At 43.2% G+C, this 27,034-nt stretch overlaps 1 protein-coding gene across 13 annotated transcripts in view; it reads right to left on the bottom strand.

Annotated features, from left to right (window-relative positions):
• Window positions 1-27,034, bottom strand: part of UNC79 (unc-79 homolog, NALCN channel complex subunit) — a 205,130-nt gene that overhangs the window by 53,629 nt on the left and 124,467 nt on the right. For 9 of the 13 annotated variants that reach the window (XM_084873274.1, XM_084873273.1, XM_084873267.1 and 6 more), the window contains 8 exons: window positions 22,893-23,179; window positions 19,680-19,862; window positions 18,944-19,106; window positions 16,323-16,472; window positions 14,488-15,705; window positions 11,803-11,910; window positions 5,618-5,701; window positions 2,074-2,176 (listed from right to left, as the gene is read on the bottom strand). In XM_084873274.1, coding sequence (XP_084729400.1) covers window positions 2,074-2,176; window positions 5,618-5,701; window positions 11,803-11,910; window positions 14,488-15,705; window positions 16,323-16,472; window positions 18,944-19,106; window positions 19,680-19,862; window positions 22,893-23,179 — 2,296 coding nt within the window. The remainder of the gene's footprint in view (window positions 1-2,073; window positions 2,177-5,617; window positions 5,702-11,802; window positions 11,911-14,487; window positions 15,706-16,322; window positions 16,473-18,943; window positions 19,107-19,679; window positions 19,863-22,892; window positions 23,180-27,034) is intronic. The other 4 variants (XM_084873263.1, XM_084873272.1, XM_084873269.1 and 1 more) reach the window with 3 other exon arrangements.

Genomic DNA, 27,034 nt, shown 5'->3' on the forward strand with positions numbered 1-27,034 from the left:
TTGCCCTTCGTCATATCTAATGCAGCCTCAACCTAATTCATCTCCACCAAAGCCAAGGCTCTTCTTTTCAGCCACAGCTGGGAGCTCTCTACTGTGAAGGGAAAGCCTACTGGAAAGAGCAAGGAAGCCCGAGCTATGATCGCTACCATGGCCCTTCCATCCAAAAACTTTCTAAAGAATAGAATAGAATAGAATAGAATAGAATAGAATAGAATAGAATAGAATAGAATAGAATAGAATAGAATAAATATTTCTTTAAAATGACTTTTTAAAAACATAGGATTCACATATGTAGCCAAAAAGAAGATAAATGGGATGTAGACACAGGCAAGCAGGAAGGCAATCAGGAGAGATTAGACTTGGAAGGTAACACACGAGGGGAAACTACACCAAAGCAGAAGCCAGGAGGAGTCCTCCACGAGCAGCGAGGTGCTCCCCATGCGGACACTCCTAGGAGCTGTTTGACACAGACACCACTGCTCCTCGCTAATGCCCGTCAGCGGGGGCCAGCTGCATGGATCTTTGCACCAGCCCCTTCCACCCCTCCCTCCTCTCCTTCAGTCACAAGCCCTCCCCGTTTGTCACCTGGGCCACCTTTACCAGGAAGTCTCCTTGTTCCAATGAGATCCCTCCAAACCTAAAATCCCGTACGTCCTATTCTTTATCGTGCGCGCTGAATGAGCATTTATGTGCCAGGCAATGTGTAGGGAACTTAGCGTATAGAATACAGAAGACAGTGCCCCGGTCCCGCACTGGCCAGTGTTGTTCAGAGGTTAGAGCACCAGCCCATAAACCAAAGGATCTCGGGTTCAATTCCAAGTCAAGGCATGGATGCAGGTTTAATCCCCAGTCCCAGTAGGGGCATATGTGGGAGGCAACCAAAGAATGTGTCTCTCTCTCTTTTTTTTTTTTTTTTTTTTAAATATATTTTATTGATTTCTCCACAGAGAGGAAGGAAGAGGGATAGAGAGCTAGAAACGTCGATGAGAGAGAAACATCGACCAGCCGCCTCCTGCACATCCCCCACTGGGGATGTGCCCGCAACCAACGTATATGACCTTGACCAGAATGGAACGGGGACCTTTCAGTCCACAGACCGACGCTCTATCCACTGAGCCAAACCGGTCTCGGCAGAATGTGTGTCTCTTACATCAGTGTTTCTTTTTCTTTTCTTTTTTTCTCTCTCTCTCCCTTTCCCTCCCTCCTTTCCACTCTCTCTAAAAACCAATGGGGGAAAATGTCTTCCGGTGAGAATTCACACACACACACAAGAAAGTGTCCCAGCCCCTAGGGAACTGACAATATATGACAGACCACGTATGTGCTGACAACTAAACACTTAAAATACCCTGTGATGAGTGGTAGAATAGATAGATGCATCAAATATTATGGAAACTTGGAGAATGGCATGACTAATTCTGCCTTATGGAATTGGGAAATCCGCCTTAAATGAGGTTTTGAAGCATGCATCGGAGTTCAACAGGCAGAGATAATACAGAGAGAAGGGCACCACTGAAATCACAGAGGAGAGCACACACCGGGCATGCTCTGGAGACGCCGGGGGGGCCTGACAGAGAGTTCCCGGAGAGGAGTGGCAAGGCCATGCCTTCACAGTCAAACGGGCCTTCTGCAATGAAGGCAGCTGCAGTTTATCCTATGAGAAACCTGGGGATACTGAAGGCTGACACACCATGACACAACCCGTTTGAGATTCAGAGAACAGACCCTGCTGGTAGAACGGGAATAAGGATCAAGTCTCCAACTTATCCCATACTAGCAATTTGAAGCTTCTGGTGGAAGGGTTTTATTTGTGTGAAATGACTGTTGGAATCCTTGGTAAGTGGATATTATCTGCATTCGTCCACATTTTTTTTAAATGACTCTGCATAAAAGGATGCCACCTACCCATATCATGCCGTGTTTCTGGAATAATAAATGAATACCAACACTTATGGCTACAGTCACGTGAGGAACAAATGATAGCAGGCCTCCTCTGATGGTTTCTCACAATCACAGGGAGCAAACGCTCAGATTCCGCCACCAGCGCGAAAGGAAGTCCCTGTGTGCGCTTACTTGTCAGTCATCACCGTCGGCTGCTCGTCTGTGAACTCCTCGGGCGCTGGCACGAACATGCTGACGATACTGGGCGCGGACAGCAGGCTGGACTTCGTGGCCCCTGGGCGAGCAGCAAAGAGACAAACGGTGAGTAAACATCTGCTTCGTGGGGCCAGGAAGAGCCCCGATCTCCTCTTGTAAATCCTCCGAAGGCTGCATTCACAGGGAAGGGACGTGGGCAGCCCAACCCCTCAAGAGTAAAATGAATTCAAGACTGGGATTTGCTTCTGCTCATATGGCTTGAAGAGCCAGACTCCTGTCTCTCTCTTTGCTTCTTGATCTTGAAAAAAATCAAAAAAAGTTCCAGTGCCAATAAGGACAAAGATGAAAAAAGGGAGAAATCTACCCAAGACGATCTCAATGAGTGCTGAGCCTTATTTGCTAGGCATTAATGGAAGCTGCCCTTACGACAGTGTTTCTAAAAGACTAACACTAACATGTGACTTAGGGAAAGGAAGAAGATCCCAGAACTCCACTCCCCTAAGTAAGGGGAGATGTTTGAGCTGAGAAATACCCGATGGTTTTTTACTTTGGAAATGAATATGGTAAGCCCCAGAGCAAAATATTTCATTTTTCAAACTGAAATATTTAAAAATGAAACATCAAGTGTTTTTGTAAGAATCAGCCAGTGTCTTCGGCCAATCGATACCACAAGGTTTAAAAGGCGGGCTTTTGGTGCCTTCAGAGAAATCTGAGGCAGGAATCTGGCAGCATGGTCCAGGGACGAGTCAATCTGGAGTCAGGAGACTGCTCTTCGTCAAGGAAGCCAGCAGCGCGGGGCAGCTTTCCAGGCGTGGGGAAGCAAGGGCCCCCAAGAACCCCAGAGTGGCAATCAGAGGCACGCTCTGCTTACGGAACAGCCTGAGCCTCCGCGTTCTCCACGCGGGAGAGGAGGCAAGAAAATCCAATGGCCGTGACAGAATCTGTTTCTCATCAGGGAACTGGCAACTCGGTGCTGAGAAACCAAACATAACTGAATGATCTTTCCTCAAGTCGGGGAAAGATAATGATGCAGAGAGTTGGCTTCCAAAGGAGCTGACATAACAATTTTAGAAACCCAGCCAAGAGGGCAGTGTGCTTCAATCGGGGGAGAAAACGTAGTCTGAGAGACTTTGAAGAGGTAGAATGCTGCCAGGCTAGCCAGACGCCCTGGCCTGATCAAAGACCCCACATGTGAAGCGTGAGATCTGTAGACCCAAAAGGCCGAGGAAAGTATCTGAAAATATCTTTATGTTACACTTAAAGAACCCAGATGGGAATCCAAATTTTACCGCTGTATCTATCAGCCGTTTCTGAGATACTGCTCTTTCCTAAGTGCCCCCAAGTGTATCGATAACAAAGACCTCCAATTGTTTTCTTAAAAGATGTAGTTTGGAATGGAAGCAACAGTATTTATTATTATAAGCATAAGAGTAAATTGACTAAGAGTAGGAAAGGCCAGAACTGGGCCAAGCCGAAACCGGTTTGGCTCAGAGGTAGAGCGTCGGTCTGCGGACTGAAAGAGCCCAGGTTCGATTCCGGTCAAGGGCATGTACATTGGTTGTGGGCACATCCCCGGTGGGAGGTGTGCAAGAGGCAGCTGGTCGATGTTTCTCTCTCATTGACGTTTCTAGCTCTCTATCTCTCTCCCTTCCTCTCTGTGAGAAAAAACAATAAAATGTATTAAAAAAAAAAAAAAAAAAGAAAAGAACTGGGCCAAGATAAAAAGAAGACAAGGTTGGTTATTAAGTGGTCAGGTAAACAGCATGAAGCGGCTTCAAGAAACCAAAACATGGAAAGTTTAAACCCAACACTCCACATATTGTTCACATTGACAGACCATGTCCACCAGATTCCAAAATGCCTGTGCTAAACATGGAAAAACTCAGCCCATTAGATACGTGGTGACATATGCACAGTGTTACCAGAAACATAAGAAGTTGATTATTTTAAGAGCCTGAGTCAAGGCTTTGAGAAGATCACTGCCTGTTGTTATGATGCAGAAATCACAATTCAAGTCAAGAAAAGGGAGGATATCAAAGTCATTTTTTCAGCTGATTATTATCCAGTACAAAGGCCACCAACAGGTATTTTTTACAACAGCAGCGTGAAGTTGTTTTTTCAAAGGACAGCGCAGAGTGTGTGATGCGATATTGCTGGCAGTCACCTAAAAAAGCATCTAGGTTCAGTTATGGGCAATGGTTCCCACATGGCAACATGAGCTGTGCTGGGAGAGCAAAGAGCGATGTACCAAGGGAAGGTGGGAAATGCAAAAGGAAGCCATAGACCTCAGCTACCTTTTGTTGTAGCTGAGTTACCACTGAGCCTGCAATATTAGAGGCAGTCTCGTGATCCCCGTTGTTGGCAACACTTCTGGTGCCACCACCTATGGCTCCCCTACTAAATACCCAGCGTGCATGCCACACAGAACAGAAATAGAAGGTTCTTAGGAACCTTAGAATGAAGAGGAGACCTCCTCCAAAACCCAACTCCCAAGCTGGAGATTTTGAATCTTGGCGATAAGAGAAAGCATAAAGGATAGGTCTGTCTACAGCAAGCATGCACACACACTCAGTCCCCACGCTGCATCAACAGGCTCTTCATTGTACCATGAAAGAGCCTTGCCATCTTTGTTCTCACCACCTCACTCCATGTGTGCTGCTAACTGTGTCACTTAGGTCACGGACAGGGACCAGCGTTTGCTCGACTACCCTGATTTCTGCTTCTTAAAGCTTTTCCTAGAGCCCTGAATGAGAAGAGTCTCCTCTCACCTGATATGGAGACTATAACTGCTACTCAACGCCATACAAATGTTAGCAAAATCTGGAGATAAATATTCCCTCATCCCAGGGAAAATGAGAAAAGTGACAGGAATAGCAGGTCTTCTTGATCTAAGGGGCTAAGAGATGTGGTCCTGATTCATTTTCACTTTTTACGAATGATAGGCTAAGCTGCCTTCTGAATTTAAAAGGAACAAAAGTAATGAGTAACTAGCCGGGAGATGAGTTTTGAAAATACCCATCCAGATGAACTTAGCACAGACGCATTCTCGGCTTGCTCCTAGAGCAGCGTAAGGTCAAGAGCGCCCCCTGTGCCATTTCAGAAGGCTGACAATAAGCCATTCATCCGTGCCCTCACCATTCTGGAGGGAACACAGAAGAGCTGCACCGGGCCCGGAGAAGCAGATTTGGGGTGACATGCAAAACGGACACCTATTGGGAGGAATACCAAAGGACCCAGGGGGGTGTGCTCTCGGGCAGACTGAGGAATAAGCAACAGGTGACTATGGAGAGAGACTAGACTTGTTTGGCGTGGTCCCGAGGGCTGGAAAGTCTCCCTGGGGAAGAACTTCCTGTTGGTCCTGTTCAGACCAGAGAGGTCACGCCTTCCCGCTCCCCGGAGGTGTCTGAGCAAAGGTGGGAGTCACGTCACAGAGCTGCCAAACCAGAGGCTTCGGCACCTGCTGGGAGGCTCAGTGATGGGCAGATACAGTGTCTTCCGTTTCTCACATGACTCCACTCACCTCTCATCCTCAGCGGCTGTCCCTCCAGGTCAGGGTTTAGGCACACTGGCACGTTGCACTGGCGCTTCCCCGGCTGTATCTGTTCTGTGGACAAACAGGGCATCTCCGTCTCAGTGTGGTCGACTAAGCACCGTTCACAATCCAAAGAATTTAACCACTGATCTCACGGGGCCATGTTCCCAGGCATCGTTATTGTTGATGATTAACATTTACAAGAAACACCCTGCTTTTTAGGGCAGGGCTGTTTGGCTTTTCACTTTACATCTGCCCTTCATGTCTATGAAAGGCAATCAATAGCAGCAGAGAATCTACAACCACCCAAAAATAGCCCCGTTCCACCACTGCCACCCCAGAAAGGGCTCAGATCCCATCTCTCTTGATAGGAAATGAAAACATAAGAGGCTAACGTCACAGCCATCAAGAAATGTTTTACGCAAACCAATAAATACGTAAGTGATCTTCTGGGGCAATGGCCAGAACAATCATACAGAAAACGTGTGGAACTGGTAGCAATGCAATGACAGACGTTTGAGGACGGAGGAGCAGGAATAAGGGGACAGGGGCAGAAATGGGGGGGCGGTGCTTCAGGAAGGTTGGTTTCATGTGAAAGATGAAGCAAAGAAGTAAGCCATCCGCTGTCCGTGGACAGAAGAGACAGGCACTTTGTGAGTGAGCTGGTGCATGCCGAGGGGACTCAATCATGACCCGTGCTTTAGGCTGCCTTTCTCAGTGTGTCTACGTGACTAGATCTGTTCCTTTGCAGGCTAGTGAGTCACTGCATCAATGTATGTGGTATGATGTGCTAACGCTGAACTACCCTTTCATTGACTTTCCTCTGACCTTGATTTGGGGAGAACTTTTTATGGCGCGAACAAAAACAAGAATATGTTGTGCTGAAGCTCTAGTTGGACTTGGTGACCAGAGAACCAATTTGAAGGATGGAAAACCAGCCCAGGGAAACCCGGGTGGAAGAAATTCAGACAGCACGGAAATAGTGAGTATGAACTGAGACACCAGAGTTTGGTTGAAAAGTGAAAAATTCCGTTAAATGGGTTATTTGGCATCATGTAGATTTCTTTTAGATTAAAATTTAGATTGGAAATTGAGCTCTATTTGCCTTCTTATCTCTACTGAGTCCATCAAACGGGGTGGTCATTGTAGTCAGAATTTAAACTGGTTTGCTTAGGCTGAGCTACTTGCTACAGAAAACAGGACAATGGTGAACTACTCTTTGGAGCCCAGAGGTCAACCGAACAAAAGCTGGACATTTAATTACTAAGGAGCTCACCAAACAAAAGCTTTCATTCTCAGTTCCTTACACAGCTTCATCTCAGTAAAGAGAGAACTCGCCCAAACGCTAGAGACTGGCTAGCCAATGTCTTCCTCCTGGTCTCTTTGCCTCTTGGCTTTTGGGCATTTTATTACTCACTACTGCCTATCAGTAAATGAAAGATAAAACACTAAACCCTCAACATGTTAACAACCCTTATAAAGGCCTGGAGAATTGAAACTATCTATCTGCTAAATGTAGGATTGAGTATAGTGTGTGGGATTCAGTCATCTAGACCAGCTCTCTTTTTTCTTTCCTTCCTTCCTTCCTTCCTTTTTAAGACTGTGGGGAAATAAATTGAAATTATGTAATTATTATGGTTTTGAAAAATAACAATATCTCAAGATTTTGGGTCTGTGGAAATTATAGTTCCTGGTCTGAAAGAAGGGTATTAAAATAACTGCATATAACCGTAGCCAGAAAGTACTAACCCAGATACTAAATTAGCCCGATCCAAGTGTTGGCCCCCAGATCAGAGTGACAAATCCTGATATTTTCATAGTGCATGCATATTGCAAAGTGCTCTCACATGTGTAATTCTGTAACCAAAATGACCCGTTTAATTAAAAAGAAGAGAAGCAGGCACTCAAAAGGATTGAGGCCATAAGTACTGGCTTGAGAAAGTGGTACATGTGCAGAAATACATGGTAATAGAGTGTAGAAAGTGCAGAGGGGTCATGTGTAGACCAGACATGTCACAGCAGTCAGTTGTTACTTTAAAATTGGGGTTAGATGCACTTCCGTCGTATGAGCATGAGGGTGTGCGGCTGCAACCTGGTGCCCTACTGACTCAGACACACAGCTCACATTCCCAAACCTACTGGCAGACCATGACGTCACTAAGCTCACATTGGCTATTATTATTATTACTACTAACAGACCCTTATTTGGGTACTTTATAGTTTATAAAACCGAGAATTTGGTGACCTGGTATTTTGTTTTGTATTTTTAATTCACATCATGAAATCATAATGCCATTCCTTCCTTTATGCTTTGACATCATTTAACTCCCAGAAAGATAACCTAATACCTGGAATTTGGGTCTTAGAGGGGGGATCAACCTAGATGGGAGAACAGGTGGCTCTAGAATGCTTGGAAAGCTTAAGTTAAGGGCTTTAAAAATTATTTGAACCACAGAGCACAAGAGAAAGTCTATTCCTTCACAAGGGGGCAGAAGGGACCCAGGGAATGAGGCATTAGCTCATCTGAGGGGTAAAACAGGAAGAAAAAGGTTGGCCCACCAGTGTCCCAGTTGCTGATATTATGGGGGGCGCTAGACTGAGGTTCCAGCTGTCACCTCATTAACTGGCTCCCAGTCAGAGCTCCCAGGGACCTCATTTCCATCTGCCTATCCTGAGCTATAAGGAGGAAATTAGGAGGTGCTTACGAGGGGGATAAACCTGCATGGCACGCAAAGACTCTACACATCCAGATAGAATCCTAATTGAGTCTTTGTCAGCTATTGGTAATTGTTTGGTCAATTGTATGCTCCTATCCAAATGAAAAACTAAAGCCCTACGCCATTCCTGGCGCCTTTCTCCACTAGGCAGAGAAAAGCACAGCGCCTATGGGCACTGTCTGTAGCCTGTACATATATAGACCAGCAACATGATTTTGGTCATTAACTTTTTATTTATGTACTCTACCTTGTTCCAAAAAGGTATTAAGACAGGTCATTTCACTTTGAATTCATAGTGCAACTTTATTTAATGGAGCTTGTGCATATATAGTTTCCATTTCCATTATATTCCCTGATTGTCCCCATGGTGTGTGTGTGTGTGTGTGTGTGTGTGTGTGTGTGTGTGTGTGTGTGTGTATTTTAGAGTAGGATGACATATATCAATTCTTAAGGGGAAAAAATGGAAGCTGCTGAAATTATGTTACTTGGAACCAAGCAGCAAATAAGGTGGTCGTAAAGCCAAAGCATGTGGACTCTGAAGTCAGTGCTGTTTCAATCTCTGTATGAGCCTACTATTGGAAAAGGGTGACTTGGATAGTATTCCACAAGCATGTTCTAGTACACATCTTTATCCGGTTATCTAATGTGTTTGTGTCAGAAAATTGTGGTAACATTTTAATTCTGCAATTAGGCACTGACAAATATGCCACTGATGAAATGTCAAGGTATAAGCATTTCAAAACCAGAAAGAAAAACAAAACAAAACAGAAAAAGCACTTCTGCCAGGAGACTGCCAATGAGAAAGCCACCTGCCATTGCCCCCCGATTCCTCTCCAGCAGCCCTCCCCTCCCTGCCCAGCCCAGTGAGAAAGGCAGAGCACCACTGATGTGCTTTTCTATGGGATCCCACATACTGGGATATGCGAGGACTTGCGGCCATTTGCTCTCTTCTAAGGACAATTTTAGAAACTGCAGCTCCGCACTACAAGACCCAGAAGGGGATGGTGGCACCTCGGATGACTGGTCCCCAGAAAGTCTTGAGTGTTATAGGCAGGTTCCTCAATCATGATACCAAGGCAGCAGCTGGTGTGATGTGAAATCAATTGCAATACTGCTTTTCATGTAATTAGCATGCTGTTGGATTCATGGTGGTCATGGCATGCTGAGCTACAAAATAATCAGCTAATAATCTGATGAAAAGAGAGGGATGTGATGGGAATTCTTGTGTCTTGGAATCCAGCTTAACTGAATCCATGGAAATGATGCAAACTAATATGGAAAATCTCTGATGCTTCTGGTTGATTGGTAAAACTTACAATTGTATGACTCACTTGAAAAGTACAGCCTCTTTAAAATCCAAAAGTGAAGCTCTTTTAGAAGATTTAAGAAATTTAAAAATTAGCAGCAAAAAAATAAAAAGATTTAAAACCTCTAATGATTGAATAATTTCTCCAATTCTCTGTTTTTAAAGACAACAGAATTTCCTATGAATAAAAATCCTTACTAGTTAGCTCAGCGTATAAGACCCCTGGCATTATGCCTCCAAGAACCATCTATTACATGCTTTTAATGAAGAGAAGGAGGAAGGCGGAAATCTAATGATGTGCTATGATAAATCTGAAAGGGTTTGATTCAGTCATGAATAGGGATTATGGTACATTGGCTACATTTATTTTATGATACATTTAACTAGCACCAAACTCAAACTGACTTAGTCATCCTACCTCGAAGTATACCCAGCTTGGAATTCTAACTAAATCCACTACTTTTTTTTTTTTTTTTTTTTTTTTTTTTTTTGTCATATGGCTCATGAAAATCAGGAGGAGAAATACACTTTCATGATTTTAGTAAAAATGGGAATTTTAGCCTAGACGTTGCGGCTCAGTCAGGTGGTTGAGCATTGACCTATGAACCAGGAGGTCACAGTTCCATTCCCGGTCTGGGCACATGCCCAGGTTTTGGGCTCAATCTCCAGTAGGGGGCATGCAGAAGGCAGCTGGTTAATGATTTTCTCTCATCATTAATGTTTCTATCTCTCTCTCCCTCTTCCTTCCTCTCTGAAATCAATAAAAACAGATTTTATTAAATGGGCATTTTATCAGGTTATCCAATGGATTTTTTGTGATAAAGAACAACTAGATTCAGAACTAGCCATTCTTCTTTGCTACCAAAAGGGAAAATAACAGGCATTTGGAAATTCTTTCTTAGAATTCCTACCATCTCTATCATAACTGATTGTGAATTATTCTAAGGCAGCCTGGTATATTAAAAAGAGCATGAGCTTGAAAAGTCCAACAGACCTGGCACCAATTCCTGTCTCTAGCACTTAGTGGCTGTGTGACTTTAGACAAGTCGTTTAGTCTCTCTGAACCTCTGTGTCCTGATCTATAAAATGGGGTCAATAACTTCTGCCATGCATTGCTAATGTAAGGACTGAATAAGACAACAATGTGTGTAAACCACTCACCATAGGTGTCTGGCACAGGATAAATGTAACATCAGTGCTGCTCTTATCACTGATATGACTGTGAACTCCTTGAGGAGAAGGGATGTTATTTTTTCACATCTGATCCCCAGTGCCAAGCACAGTGCCTGCACCCGGCAGACACTTAATAACTAGTTGCTGAATGAATGACAGCATGAATGAATGAATGACGAAGATGATGATGTTGTTCTGCACTACTAGTCCAGTATTTAAGCTAAGATCCTTATCGCATTTTTCAGAATCATCCTCATTTCAAGAGAGTAACCAGTCCGTCGGGCAGTGTCCACATGGAACACAGACGATACCAGCACATGTGACCAGAGTTTGCAGAACTCGCACCTCTGTTTGCATCTGATTCCTGCAGACCATTTCCTATTCTAAAGTCTCTTACTTGTCTCCACTGAGCCAGGGAGACACCCTTATCCTCACCTGAGCGGAACTCAAACTCCTCGTGACAAAATCTAGGACCCAACAACGGAAGGCAGTTTCCAAACAGTTGCCTCTTATAGACCTTGTAAAAATTTCAGGCCATTTTTATTTCCTGGTCTAAAGAACTTGATTCAGCCATGATGCTGGGATCATGAGATATCAAATACATCTATTTTATGATAACCCCGATAAAATTTTGTTAATGATGGAGGGGATTCAAATTAAAATGTTCCATGTAAAATTCTTCCATACATAATGCTTTCCACTTGTCCAAAAACCCATTCCGTGTTTTATGTTTAGGCTTGTAATATGTTTTATTATTTTATTGAGTGATGAAATTCAGTGATTATTCCTTAACAAGTGAGAAAACTTGGTCCATCAGTAACCATACTTGTGAGCCCATGCCTCAGGGTCTCTGAGAACACACAACATAGTGTCACCTAGGAAGCTAACACAACGTTTAAAAAAAGAAAACCAAGTGTGTGAAAACTGAAAATAATGTAGCAGATAATGTTCCGAAATCAATGCAAAAGAAATCTTACTTGATATCGAGGAATGGCTGCTTGTTTCCGGCACACCTGCTTCTAAGGTAGGGGCGGACGAGGATTCGCGTGGCATTTCCAAAGTAGAAAGTCCTTTAGTAGAGGGATCTATAAGCACAAATACTATTTAAAACTCAGGACTCTGATTAAAAACAAATTCTAGATAGAACCGTTTCTTTATACTACTTTCCCCCCCTGGCCTAATACACTCATTCTACTTATATACCTACTATACACTTTCTGGCCCTACTAATTACTTTAATAGAATTACATTCAAATTTTCATGGAGAACTGTTTGCAAATTGCACTCTGCATCTGTAGCTGCACCTCTCAGAGATCAATGACAGCATAAGGACAAAACTAAGATGCTCACACTGCCCGTCCTTGAGCAGGTCTCTTCACCTTCTAGACTGAATTTCTTTTCATCTAATACCTAAACTCACTTACAGTTCATTCCATCTATATCATTCCACCACTCCACCTTTATCAGGTCTAACTGGCAGTCGGACATCTCTTACAATCCGGGACCACTGGCTCCTAACTGCTGCCTGGCTGCCTGATTGCCCCCAACTACCCCCCCCCCACCTGCTGGTATAGTCATGCCCAATTGTCCCCCTCCCTCCGCTGGCCTGGTTGCCCCTCACAGCCCTCCTCTGCCAGTCTGGTCACCTCACCAGAGTTATCGGCCTGGTTGCCCTATGCAGCCCACTGTTCAGTTATCGGGTTGTCCCTCACTAACCCCCTGTCGGCCTGGTGCCCCACGCAGCTTGCTATTTGGTCATTACTATGAGAGTGTCCTGACCAATTTGCATATTACCCTTTTATTGGTATAGATACACACCTACCCCTTAGACCTTCTAATAGTCTCCGATATACCCACATTATAGACCTCTATAGTTTCTAGGCCAATGCCTTTTTCCATCTATATGCAGAACCTTTCCTGGCTCCAAACAATAAAAAGCTACCCCCGTTTCCCTAGAAACCTTCGGAAGCTTTCTGGTTAGTACCAGGATCTTTCCCTTCCCCCACCTGGCAGAGCATGCCCCTTTTCAAATACCCTAAGGTTCACTCAACAGATTTTCACAGAGCACCTTTGAGGTACACAGCTCTGTCCTCTGAGGTAGAGAACAGTCAGAAACCTCAGGAAATACCTGGGCAAATAAAAGAGCTGAGCCCATCCTCAAAGGAGTGGCTTGTGTATGGAGCAGTAGGAGAAGCAGGACTAGAATCGAGGGGCTAGGCCCGATTCCTGGCTGCCACTACCTGGTTGTGTGACCCACAGCAATGCCCATCACCTTCTCGGGGGGCAGTGTCCTCTTACAGAAAGCGAAGTCTCTGAGCTCTCTGCCAGTTCTCAATGCTCTAGAGCAGTGATTCTCAACCTTTCTAATACCTCGACCCTTTAATACAGTTCCTCATGTTGTGGTGACCCCAACCATAAAATTATTTTTGTTGCTACTTCATAACTGTAATTTTGCGACTTTTATGAATCGTAATGTAAATATCTGTGTTTTCCGATGGTCTTAGGCTCTACAGCAGCAGTTCTCAACCTCTGGGTCGCTAGCAGGGTTGCCTAAGACCAAGGGTCGTGGCATTAGAAAGGTTGAGAACTACTGCACTAGAGCCTAGGAATTTAATAAGATAATCAGCCCTGACCAATTCCATTTGTTTTGAAGAGTCATACTCCTTCTTTAAAAATATCTAAGTTGAGAAATGAGGAAGCAGCTGATCAGTAGTATGGAAAAACTATAGCATACTATGTTTTAGGCAAGCTACCAGCTTGCCACTTTCCAAGTTATCTTTCTTAGAAACTGTGTCTCCAAGAAATGGCACTTGAGGCAGGAAATCCCTGTGCTGACAACTTCACCACTAAGTGGTGTCCACCGATGATTAGTCTCAGTGATACTGGACTTTTTGCTGTTGTTCCTGACGGGACACAATGTCCACCAAGTTGCTGATATTGTTTAAAATATATAATCAACTGTAGGCCCTAAATGAGTATACGGTCAATTATTAATTATTCTCAGCACCTTTTGCTCTATTTTAGCCCTTTGTATTTGTTCCTCTTTTGGACACTATCACAGCTCACCAAAGTATGGGGGGGGGAGGGGGAGAGGAGAAAGCAAAAAGAGTTCACAGTAATGGCTTTTGCTGACTGAGGAAGACTAAAATGATATTTGGAGTATCTTGATATGAATTAACCATTGCCTCCGATTGCCAAGGATGGTCAAAAATTGACTGAAGAGCGTAGAAACAACACACACAGAAACACTTATGGAGCCAATAAAACCACAGCTAGGCAGGAAGGATTTGGAGTGATTATGAAACAATTACAATGTCACTCCCTGACAATATCAGGTTAAGAACTTATGCCCAGCTGGCCTGGCTCACTAGTTGAACATCGGCCTATGAACCAGGAAGTCATGGTTCGATTTCTGTTCAGGGTACGTGCCCAGGTTGCAGGCTCAGTCCCCAGTGGGGGTGTGCAGGAGGCAGCCAATCAATGATTCTCTCTCATCATTGATGTTTCGATTTCTCTCTCCCTCTCCCTTCCCTCTCTGAAATCAATAAAAATATATTTTTTAGAAAGATTAAAAATGTAGACACAGGCAAAGCCAAGAACCTAACTGGTGTGATGCACAAACTTGAACGTAAGGCTGGAAGAAGGAAGAGGCAGGCGCTTACCCGGATCCTTCTGTTCTCCCAGTTTGTCCAGGATGTTGAAGGAGATGTCCAGGTACTCTCTCTGGATGGCACTGACCGCGATCTTCCTCTGTTTCCTCTGCCTGGGAACGATCTGGATCTTAAATTCGGACTCCTCAGCCCCCTCCTCTTCGGCCTTCCTCTCGGGATTCTGTTCCGTGTCGGATTCAGCACTGGTGTCGGGCTTCTCGCTTTCCATTGGGCTCTCGGCATCTTCGGGGACTTTGAGGAGGACAGTTTTTGCCCCCGAACTTGGCATCAGCCCGCCCAGCGTCTCTTCTCTGATGCCAGGCTCCAGGGTGTCGTCCAGGGACATCTCGGGGAGAGCAGACGACTTCTGCAGGAGGTCTCGCTTCTGTTTCAGCGTGAGCGGGCTGCCCCCGGGGAGCTCCTGCAGCTCCCCCAGCTTGGCTAAGGCCTCAGAGTCCGCGGGGTCTTCCAGAGCTACGAATCGGAAGTCCTTGTCCCCTGCCGGCTGATGGGACCCCGAGTCCTTGGAGGAGAAGTCTTTGGAGCAGTCCTCCACGCTCACTTGCACAAGAGGAGTTGTGCTCGGGCCGAGGCCAGAGGGGCGGCTGGGGATGGAAGGCGGGGAGGCAGCCTTTTTGCCAGCGGCACCTTCGTTTCGCTGGCCCGCGGCCTCCTCTTCATCACTCTCCACTATCCGCAGAGGGGGGAGAGGCTCAAACACGAGGGAGTCGCTGTCGGATGTGGAGAGCATAGACTGCTTCTCGGGCCCCGAGGCTGAGTCTGAGGACAGATCGATGAGATCGAGGTCCTCTTTGGGAGCAGGCTTTATTGGAGAGTCGACTTTGACCTCAAAGGTCTCCATGCAGTTCAACCTGACCTCCGGGATCACGGGCCTCCGCCTCTCCTGCAGGCCTTCCGCGGCGGGATGCTCGGGGACCTCGGCATTGCTCGGTCTGGCCGCAGAGTTCTGTCTAGGCCGTCCGTGGTCATGCTGTCTCTGCGTGACGTAGGCAGCCTGGGCGGGGGGCTTATCTACGTCACAGCGGTCTATGCAGGACTTCCTACGGTGCTCATCTAATGTAAACAACAGGGAGTCTGCGTTCCCTATATCAAGAGATTTTTGTTTTAAAGAGCGCAGCTTTTTTTTCTGAATGCTTTCTTCTCTCACACAGTGGAGAATGCTGTCTTGCAACGCACCCGTTTCTCTATAGTCAGCCAGCTCTATTTCACCTGATTGAGACAGAAAAAGCTGGTACTATTTTATGGGGAGATGTCACCAGTGTTTCTTTTCCCCCTCATACGTGGGCATACCATTGACATCAATCATGATTACAATCCCAGCGCCACCAGAAGGCCAAACTGACTTTCTGGCTACGTTTTTTTTGTGTGTGTGTGTGTGTGTAAGGTTCATTCTAATTTCAAAAACCAGAAACCCTTGGATGGAGAGAACCCACAGTGGCAGTTTAAGATTTAGGTTTCCAAAATCAGGCTTCAGAAAAATTCCTCAGCTCTGTTCATTGGTACAGGAGAAGGGACCGCTTTGGCTGGGGCTGAGCTAGGGAACTGTAGTCAAATTGTGTGGAAGAGAAGCAAACGTTTTGCAACAAATCAAATCAAGCAATGGCCCTCTAGCACAGTCATGACGTTAATGAGGTATCTGTCGATTCACATATATATATAAATGTGTGGGTGCATATATATATATATATACTGTTTGTGCATACATATATATAAAAATCAACGGTATTAAAATGTGTCATAACATAATAAAATTAAAGTTTTACCCCAAACAAACGGTAGAGTACAACATTTCTGCATAAAAATTACTAAGAGGAAAAAATTCATACTTCTCTGTACATTCATCTCAACCGGCTGATATTTCACCATTTTGCTGCCGCCTATCCTTTTCAATCTTGCAAAAAAAGTTTGAGACTCTTTATTGCAGGGTCCAGTAGGTGTATCATGAATATCAGATTCATCAAAAACACTATCTTCTTCTAATTGGGGAGAGAAAGTCAAAATTACACTTAAGAGGTTATTCTCTCTTAGGCTGTGTCTACACAAGCATTTCAACGAAAGCATTACATGGAGCCAAGGCTGGGGTGGTGTCTGCACTAGCCCACATCTAGCCATGGCTCGGTATGTCATCTGGGCATCAAATCACCCGTATGTTCCACAGAGCAACTTGCTATCCAAGGCTGCCCCTCATTTTCCAGAGGGACATTTCAATGTTCCAACAGAGCCTCGTGCAGAAGCTCTCCCAATGCGCTTAGAACCAGGTAATACATAGGTGTCAGGAGTCTGGGGTACTGCTTGACATCCCTGCCTCGGGTGAATTTTCAGGCTAATTTGGCAAAAGAAAATTAAGCAAAATGAGTGGTTCTCACTCTTTCCAAAGAAAGATATGCCTTCTTAGGACTTGAGAACTGGCATAGACACAGCCTAACAGTACATGCACCTTATACTTGGTGAATGCAAAATACTGTACTCTACATTTGGCAATGAAACACACAACACACAGAAAAAGCTTAGAAAGGCCACTGGCCATCTTAAAAGCTCCACAAATGATTATGGGCTGAAGGAGTAAACCAAGGAAAAAAGAAAACAGAAAATAACATTTCCCCCTAGTTCAGACTCTTCTCTGAGGAGTGTGCCATGGGTAACTACTGGGAGTCCCAGAAAGAATCTCTGGCTCATCGGCCTGAGGCCCCCTAAACAAAGTGGTCACTAGAGTGCCTATCGAGCGTGTTCCTATGTCCTCCTCTGTCCCCATTTGGCCCATTTTAAATCAAAGACAGATACAAAAATGAATTCATCAGGAAAGGGTTGCTATGCTGCAGCCCATCGAGTTCACTTAATTTCCTATGTTCTTTCGTGCTCTGGAAAGGCCAAAGCCATGTTCAAAGCAGCAAAAGAAATGGCTACAAAAGTGCACTTGATACCAGGATAAATGAAATCAACCTGCTCTCGGCATGGAATACCACTGAAATCACGGCATTTGGCCTATGTCAACATCTACCTATGTGACAAAATGAGGCTCAGGTGTGATGAAGGTTATGTAGGCTTTCTAGAGCATAAGGGTAGTACAAATACAGAGTTAAAGTTTTGATCCTGTCCTCAGACACAAGAGTCTATAAGTAAGTGAAATTTGAAGCAATAGATGTTAGATAAACCAAGAACAGTGATCCTTTTTGTCTAAAATAAATAAATAAACGTTAACCATTAAAATGGATACAAAACTATCAGTGACCTTCCACAAGGATGAGAAAACCTATCAAACTCCTGTGTCTTGAGGAGATGCAACCCAATGACCTGTTTGCTTTTTTTAAATTTCCTTTATAAAAACATACTCCTTTAAAAATGCAAGTGTTTGAGGATAAAGTTACGCAATTGCCATTGTATAGCTGCAAACTAATTCTCAGTTATACTGAATAATAGAGAAGAAAGGCTTCAGGATAGCAACGCCCATCTAGAAAGGGTCACCTGGGACTGGCTCAAACACTGAGCCCGCATGGAGGACATCCCTAGTACCTAGATCTACCCAATTTCCCAGAAACAAGGAGCTAACCTGGTAGATAAGATATTCTTCAGAAAGGGTCTGATTGATGCCAGAACTAAGTAACTTAGTACTCCGGGATCCATCTAGAGCCAACCTAGATTCAGCCCTCGCAGCCATAAACCAATCATGGAACACTGGCTCCAACCCATCCTACTGAGATATGTTCAGAGCAGTCAACCAAGTCAGACTCCATGAACACCGCTCTCTAACACACCAAAGGGCCTTGGGACGCTTGGCTGTCTCCCAGGATTGGATTAGGTGATGTCACCTTCTACGAGTCTAGTCACCTGGTGACACGCACGAAAGATAAACACCGTGGCTCTTCAGGCTATCCTTTCACTAGAGCTTTAGTCTACTCCTTTGTGGAAAAGCTATCAATATAAGTAGTCAATATCGGAGATAATGTAAACCTATGCAGCGCAAGTCCTTCATTCCAGTTGCCTTAAGTCAATTCTTATTGAATAAGATAGCCTCAAAAAGCATGTCCGCAAACGTAGACTCCATTCACATCTGTGAGCACAGAGTTCAGGAGCAAACGAGAGACTGACAAGGTTACATGGCTCCACTACATGCCGACCAAGCACCACCTCACGGTCCAAGGCGAGGTGTTTCCGTCACGTAGGAAAAGGCCCATAAAGGTCTCGTAACCAAACAGTAGACACTCCCTACCAAACGCCATATCCTATTAAATTGATTTCAGAAGTATATTCATTATTTCTCTTCCATCTTAAAAATTAAGGCCGCAACATTCATGGAAAAGTTGGAAGATTAATGAAGCATTCAGTGATAGTTTGACTCCAGAAGGACACCTGAGGGCCCCCCTCTGTCTTCTAACCTAAGAGAAACACTGTCCAGAATGTGTGACATGCTCAGACTAAGTTTAGGATAGAACTGAGAGGCGTGAAGTACCTTTTTCTTTCTCGCTGTATCTGCTGATGGTGCTGTTGTCACTGTACAGCGGTCCTGCCGTGGCATGGGGCTTGCAGCTATGATACTGCGCATTGAGCGTATTGACTGTTATGTGAATCAGGTGCAGCAGGACCTTGCTGATGTCACATTCCCGGTATGGATACTGCACAACAAAACAAAGGGAGAATTAGGTAAATTGTTATTGTGAAGGGTATGTTTCCACTTGATCTTGCTAGATATTTCCCCCGGCATTTCTTTGGGGTAAAAAGAAAAATACAGATAGGCAAAAACATAAATCCTTATCATGCAAGCCCTTAATCCCTGACGCTTGCACCAAACCACAGATGGCGATGCATGCCAGCTCGCAGTTACAAATCCTTTCAACAGAATTATTTGCCATAAACATTTGGTCTATGAGTACAATTTTAAATGTTTTCCTTGTTTTCTGACATAACAATCTATAGATAAAATAGGAGATTCTGATCAGAAATAGAGGTGATTGATCCAAGCCCTACAATTCATTTTCTTATTTTAAACATTTTCAAGAGAAGACACTGACATGGCCTCCATTTCTAGTTTCATTCTGATAGCTCTTTGCTTCTCAACACTAACTGCACATGACAATTCTTCCTCTTAAGGTGAAATGATGGTCCTACAACATTTTCAACACTGGTCTCTTTAAGTGTTCGCCTCACTAAGAGAATCATTGCACCAAAAAACAATGACAGCAATTCACCTTGTACAGGATGACAAGCAAGGCCTTCAACCACATCTGCCGGATGTGAGGTTTTAGGGACCAGAGGGAACAACGCGGTGGCTGTTGGAAATAATGCCGGAGTTGAGGACAAGAGCAGTATTTGAGCACCTGAACCACCAAGGGGAGAAGGTGTTTTCCCAAATTAATGTTATAGTCCATAACCTGAAATAGGAAAGAAATTAATAACTGAAGGAAAACTATAAAGAACGCTTACAAGCTTAAAAGGAAACATTTGATCTATTGAAACACAGGCAAAATACTTAACAGGCATTTCACAAAATATTAATAGTAATGGCCAATACGCATCAAAGGGGAAAGTCCAACCTCACAGGAAATTTTTTTAAAACCTTGTATGTTAAAAATAGTTTTAATCTACTTAATTATCTAATAATCTATTTAATTTATCTATTAAAATAAATGTTATCTATTAAAATGTCCTATTAAGCTGTTAAGCGGAATAAAACTTAGAATCAATCAAAACACCTGGTATGGGAAATCATGTGGAGAAATGGACATTCTCAGACATAGTATATTACCTTTCTGGAAACAGTATATTACTCAATACAACCTTTCAAGAGAGCAAGTTAACAGCATGTATTCAGAAGTAAAAAATGCACATAGCCTCTAACACAACAATTAAAAAATATATCCCCCGCCGAAACCGGTTTGGCTCAGTGGTAAAGCGTCGGTCTGCGGACTGAAAGGTCCCAGGTTTGATTCCGGTCAAGGGCATGTACCTGGGCTGCGGGCACATCCCCAGTAGGGGATGTGCAAGAGGCAGCTGTTCGATGTTTCTCTCTCATCGACATTTCTAGCTCTCTATATCTCTCCCTTCCTCTCTGTAAAAAATCAATAAAATATATTAAAAAATAAAAATAAAATAAAATAAAAAATAAAAAATATATCCTCAGGAAATAATCAGACAAGTGTTCCAAGATGTGTGCATGAATAATAGTCAGCATTATAGCCACCCCAAGCTGAAAACAAACCTACATACCCAACATTATGGGACTAGTTAATAAAAGATTGTTTTTATGACAGCAAACTACTATGTAGCCATTAATAAGGTATGATACAAATTTATTTACATTATATGAATTCTGTAATATATTTTACGTTTAGAAAGGTTACACCTACAGCCCTGGCCAGTGTGGCTCAGTTGGTTGAGCATCTTGTTATGCACTGGGAGGTCACCGGTTCAATTCCAGGTGAGGGCACACCCAGGATGTGGGCACGATTCCCAGTAAGGGGGGCATGCAAGAGGCAGCCGATTGATGTTTCGCTCTCACATTAATGTTTCTCTCTCTCTCTCTCCCTCCCTTTTCTTCTTCTCTCTCTAAAGTCAATAAAAACATATTTTTAAAAGGAAACACATACATATATCAATATGTATAACATGATTTTATCATTATTAAAAATATGCATATATATTGCCGAAACTGGTTTGGCTCAGTGGATAGAGCGTCGGCCTGCGGACTGAAAGGTCCCGGGTTCGATTCCAGTCAAGGGCATGTACCTTAATTGCAGGCACATCCCCAGTAAGGGGTGTGCAAGAGGCAGCTGATCGATGATTCTCTCTCATTGATGTTTCTAACTCTCTATCCCTCTCTCTTCCTCTCTGTAAAAAATCAATAAAATATATTTTTAAAAATGTGCATATATATATATATATACACATATGTATGTATGTATGTATATGATATATACATACATATGTGTGTATAAATTTAAAAATAAAGTAAATTTTAAAACTGTTAGTTATTTGTCATGGGCTTTTTTGAGATTTGTATTTTACCTTATTGATTCTATTTCCAAAATGAATATGCATAACATGGATTTAGAAAGGGAAAAGCAGGGGAGTGAAGGAAGGAGGGAAGGAGGAAAGAGAGGGAGAGCTTGGTGTCTGAAATGGTGCACTCACTCTTCAACCCAGACAGCCTAGTGTTAGTGGTGGTCCATCTAATTATCAGCACCAGCAAGAGAAAACTATGTACATCCTGCTTCCACTTTGCATCTCTGCATTCATTACTTTACAGTCTATTTGAGCTCATTAATCACAGCTACCATCCCTGTGCTCCTAGCATGAGACAGGCCCTGAGCAAGGTGCTCTGCAATATGTTGTCTCTAATCTTTCCAAAAGAAGTCTGTTACCCGTGAGCAAACAAGCAGAAGATGCCTGAGGTCACAGAGTTAGTGAAAACGGCAGAGCTGAAATTCATGTCCATTAGTCCCCAGGTCCTGAGCCCTTTGCAGACTGTGCAGCCATTCTGGAGAGTCATATTTGGAGCACTGGTCAAATGAGGCACACAAGATACCACAATCCCTTCATTCTGCTTTTGGAGAATATCTCAAAGGAATTCCCACATCAGTGGGTAAGGTGCATGTACAAGGGAGTTCATTGCTGAGCTGTTTGGGGTAGGAAGGAGTTGGGAGCAATAGGAATGTCCATCACTGGGGGAATGGGTAGTTAAAGCATGGCAGATATACACTGTGGCATATGGTACAGCAGTTGGAAGTAGCAAACAGGGAATAGCAATGACGGTGATGTGACAGGAAGTAAGTTGAACCCTCCACTTGAAGCCAAAAAGGAAAAGGATCTTTTAAAAAGAAAAAGAAGTATGGTAATTACCAGAGGGAAAGGGAATTGGGGGAGGTATAAGAGGGTAAAGGAGGGAGAAATGGTGATGGAAGGATACTTGACATGGGGTGGTGACCACACAGTACAATTATACAGATGATGTGTTATAGGATTGTACACCTGAAGCCTATGTAATTTTGTTAACTAATGTCATCCCAATAAATTCGATCATTTTCAAAGGAAAAGAAAAAAAAATCACCCACAAAAAAAAATCCCACACTGCCTTATTGTTCACTGGGTAGAGTTTCAGGTTAGAATGATGGAACAGCTCTGGAGATGGATAGTGGTGGTGGGTACATAACTAAGTGAATGCACTTAATGACACAGAATTATTATGTTACACGTATTTTATGTCACCCCCCCAAAAAAATCCCAAACTCCCTTTATGGCATCAGATGGCTGAATCTTACTCATCTGTCTATTCCCCTCACAGACCCTAAGAAAGTAACTTGTACAAACTTTTACATTCAACTCATGTTGGCTACATGGATTAAATTACTTGTTTCTATTGCAAGTCCAAGGGCATGACTTCTGAAAGCTGTTGTTACACTTACTTGGGCAATTCCTGCAATAAACGCATTAAAGCATGTCGACAGGCGCATTTTTTGAGGTGCAATCATAAAGCAGCCTTCCTGCTGGTCATAGCCGAGCAAGACGTACAGGTGCCGCTTGACCGTGTTGAAGGCCTTCGCGCTGCTGATGTCTGACTCTGCGCTGCTCTCGTCCTTGGCCATGAACTTCATGAGCACGGTAATCAGCTGGTGGACTGTCTGGTGGTCGATCCCAGCGTCTTCTGGGAGCAGGTCCTTGATGGTGTTGTCATTCTCAGGGGACTGTTGTCCTGTCGGTACAAGAAGGGGCTTCGGTGGGTGGCTCCTCCACACATAGCTTTACACTAAAACCTCCCTGGATGTATAAAGCACCATTCTTCTGCCATTAAGCATTTTTCTTTTGTGGAAAAACTTAAAGGCACAGGATGGCCTACTAAGCAAAGCATTAGTCCAAGGGTAGAAATTTGTATATCCATCTACAACCAAGTACAATAATTGGGGGATAATAAAGAAATTTGAAATAAAAATGGGCATTACAAAGCTAGCTTCTCCTCAAACAGTAAGACAAACACCTAAATGAATTGCACTTAGGGGCAACGTTTTATCCTCGGTGATAAAGAGAAGTTTCCCTTTCAGCTTTGTAAAATTAGCATGTAAGAATCACCAGTAATAATAATAATAATAATAATAATAATATTCTAAAACCCACTGAGCACAAGGACATCCACTGGGTTATTTTGTTTAAATTATTATCTTGATTCAGTTATGTTCATAAATCAGCTGGTGGGGGGAAAAGTTTTTCAAATCCTGAGATATTAGCAATGTGTAATCTCTCAATAATATCGTAAAAATTATAAATAGCTAATAATAAGCCCTGCTGAATGTAATGAGAAACATACAGGGAGGGCCACAGACAGAAAGAAAGAAGCATGAACTTTTTTTTAAAAGGAGGGTAGAGCGGAGGAAAGGAAAAAGAAAAGCCACATGAAGATGAGCTGAAAGTTAGCATGGAAAGAAGAGACAAAAACGAACACCTTTGCCTTTGACTTGCTTTTAACCCTACAGAGAATTACAATGAGCAGCTCCCTGACATTGACCTTGTCTGTTATATTTCAAAGTCAGAAATTAGACCCTGTCTCCTTTGTTTTTCTGCCTCTTCTGATCTGGTTTCGTTTGTGACTTTGGGGGAAGGAAGAGTGAGATTTGCTTTCCTATGTTTCTGTTTGGGGGGCTGTTCTTGTCCTTCCTTTCACAAGTTGCATCAGAATTTTAAACTGGAAACCATGTTCGCCTGGTGGGTTAGGTAGGCACACCAGCTGTCTCACCTCGCACCCTGCAAGGAACAGTTCTGCTGAACGATGACAGGCTTTGGTTACAAATCACTATAAACCAAAGCTTGACCATGTTTATTTTACGATGATATGAAGGAAATAACAAACAAATAAACAAACAAAAAAACTAGGTGATTTATACCCATTAACTCAACCAATTTGGCAAAGTCTCAGTCTTCCAGGACACAGCCAAGAGAAGTAAGACTGGTGGGACATCCCTGGGGGCTGTGGGAATCAGCTGCCTCAAGCCCAAACCCTTTTCTCCTTAGCAGGGGCAGGAAAGTCATGTCAAGTGCAGGCATAACTAGGTTAGCACTACATATAAGGTAACTTGGTTGTCTAGTTTTCTCCCAGGTGATCAGAAGAATGCCGGTCTGTTCAAAAGTGACACACTGAACAGGGATAGGTTACAATGTATGAAGAGGCAGAGAAATCGTGTAAGTCAAAGAGCCTCTAACATAGGGGAAAGCATCAGACAAACTTCAATATGACCCTCGGACATTGACATGTTCTAACTCATAGAGTCTGTCCATGAAGGGGAAAAACATGTGCAATGTACTGTAGAGAATTTTTACCAAAAATTATTCAAACAAAACCTAAGAATTGCTTTATGATGGTGTTTCACGTGAAGAGTGAATAATAAGTTTTCAATCGTTAATATTATCATTATTTACTAGCCATGCATCAGCCATCATTAAAAAAATCATCCCTGCCGGGACCGGCCTGGGGACTGAAAGGTCCTGGGTTCGATTCCGGTCAAGGGCATGTACCTTGGTTGCGGGCGCATCCCCAGTAGGGGGTGTGCAAGAGGCAGCTGATTGATGATTCTCTCTCATAGATGTTTCTAACTCTCTCTCTCTCTCTCTTCCTCTCTGTGAAAAATCAATGAAATATATTTTAAAAAAAGAACATTTCATTTAAAAAAAAAAATCATCCCTTTTCACCAAGAGCTCAAAAATGTGAAGCATCCCTGTATATTGTAACTAAATGTTTGAATAGAAGATCAAACCAAATGCAATACCCATGTAAATCCCCATAAAGTGAAATAGAAAAAGTTTAGAAAACTATTTTTTCAACATTGAAAGACATTTCATTCCTACACACACACCCCAGAGTATTACTTTCCAACAAGAAGAAGGTTATTGCTCTGGGCGAGCTTGGGCCAAGACTCTGACAAGTGTGAAAATCTAGGTTCCCTGCAGGATTCAATGTTATTATAGCAGCGAGTGGTGGCTGTTACAATATAGCTTCATTCCTCGATTCCTGTTAGCTCCGGGGGCAAGATTTCAGACACCATGAATCACTCAGTCCTGCTCAGCCACCTCCACGTCCAGAGTGGCTGGACTCCAAAGTCCCAAAGTTGAAAGTGGAACTCAGGAGGGCTGGAGAAGGAGGTGCACTTTTGTTTTATAACCCTGAGAATCTAGAGACCTCAATACAAAAGAAAGGAGAGTCCAGACTAGGCCCAACAAGGACATGGGCTCCCCATTTCATTCTATCCCAGTTCAGGTCTAGAAAATAAACCATCAGACTTCACCTTTAAATATGTCAAAATTCTTCTCACTGCGAAAGGGCATTCGTTTTATTTACATTGCGGACACTGTTACAGATAAAGTACGTATCCTTAACTTTTCCTGTCAGATCTCATTTTTCTAATGAACAAGCATCATTTCACAAATGCCCTATCCTCATATTAAATTCATCTTCATTGATCTTCTGTACTTTAAGTTGGCTGCTTCTACTTTGCTTTTTCTGAATAGCTAGAAATGAATGCTCCTTAACAAACCACTATATTTACTGAAAAATGGACTAGCTAATGGGACCTATTGCATGAAGTGGGGGAAAACCCTCTTGTCATTCCAATAATTACCCCTCTGGTTGTGGGCTTTGCAAGACGGTGCTCTTTCCTTACAATACCGTAGGCTTGTGATTGGTACACTCTTCATCAAGAAAAGTTACCTCAATCAAATCCATAAGAAAAATGAGCTTAGGAAAGTTGACATTTTCTTTATTGTTTAAGACAACATTCAATTATCTAAAAGGTTACAAAATTTCCATTTTAAAATTAAATGCCTACAATATTGTCTCTAAGGTGTGACCATTAAAAACACTTTGGAATTCTGTTCCATAAAATTCCTGTATCTGTTTTTTTTTTTTTAATATATATATTTTTTGTTGATTTTTTTATAGAGAGGAAGGGAGAGGGACAGAGAGTTAGAAACATCGATGAGAGAGAAATATGGAGCAGCTGCCTCCTGTACGCCCCATACTGGGGATGTGCCCTTGATGGGAATCGAACCTGGGACCCTTGAATCCGCAGGCCGATGCTCTATCCACTGAGCCAAACCAGCTAGGGCTCCTTTATCTGTTTTAACTATAGAGATTTAATGTGTTAAGAGATTTGATCATTTCTGTAAAAAAAAAAAATGGTAGGCACCTTTATAATCACAAGGCAGAGAGAGAGATCCTACCATAACCTGAACATAGACTGGGCCCATCGCAATCTGTCCACAGAGAGGTACAACCAATCGAAACTCTGTAGTACACTTTTATTTATTCAAACAATTTTGAGTCAACCAGGATGCTTAACATTTGGGGTAGAAGGAGGGATAGGAGATAAGTCTGGAAAAGCCGGTCTTATCCAGACTTATCTCCTATCCCTCCATCTACCCCAAATGTTAAGCATCCTTACAACATGAGCTCCTCACGGATCTCAGAACGTCACTAACATTTCCCTTCTTTGTCTTTGCTCACGTTCTCTTTTCACCTTATGGAGTTGTTCTCCACTCCATCCCCAATGTAACCCTCTGGATC

This window comes from Pipistrellus hanaki, assembly GCF_964339955.1.
Source record: "Pipistrellus hanaki genome assembly, chromosome: 1".
Classification (NCBI taxonomy): domain Eukaryota; kingdom Metazoa; phylum Chordata; class Mammalia; order Chiroptera; family Vespertilionidae; genus Pipistrellus; species Pipistrellus hanaki.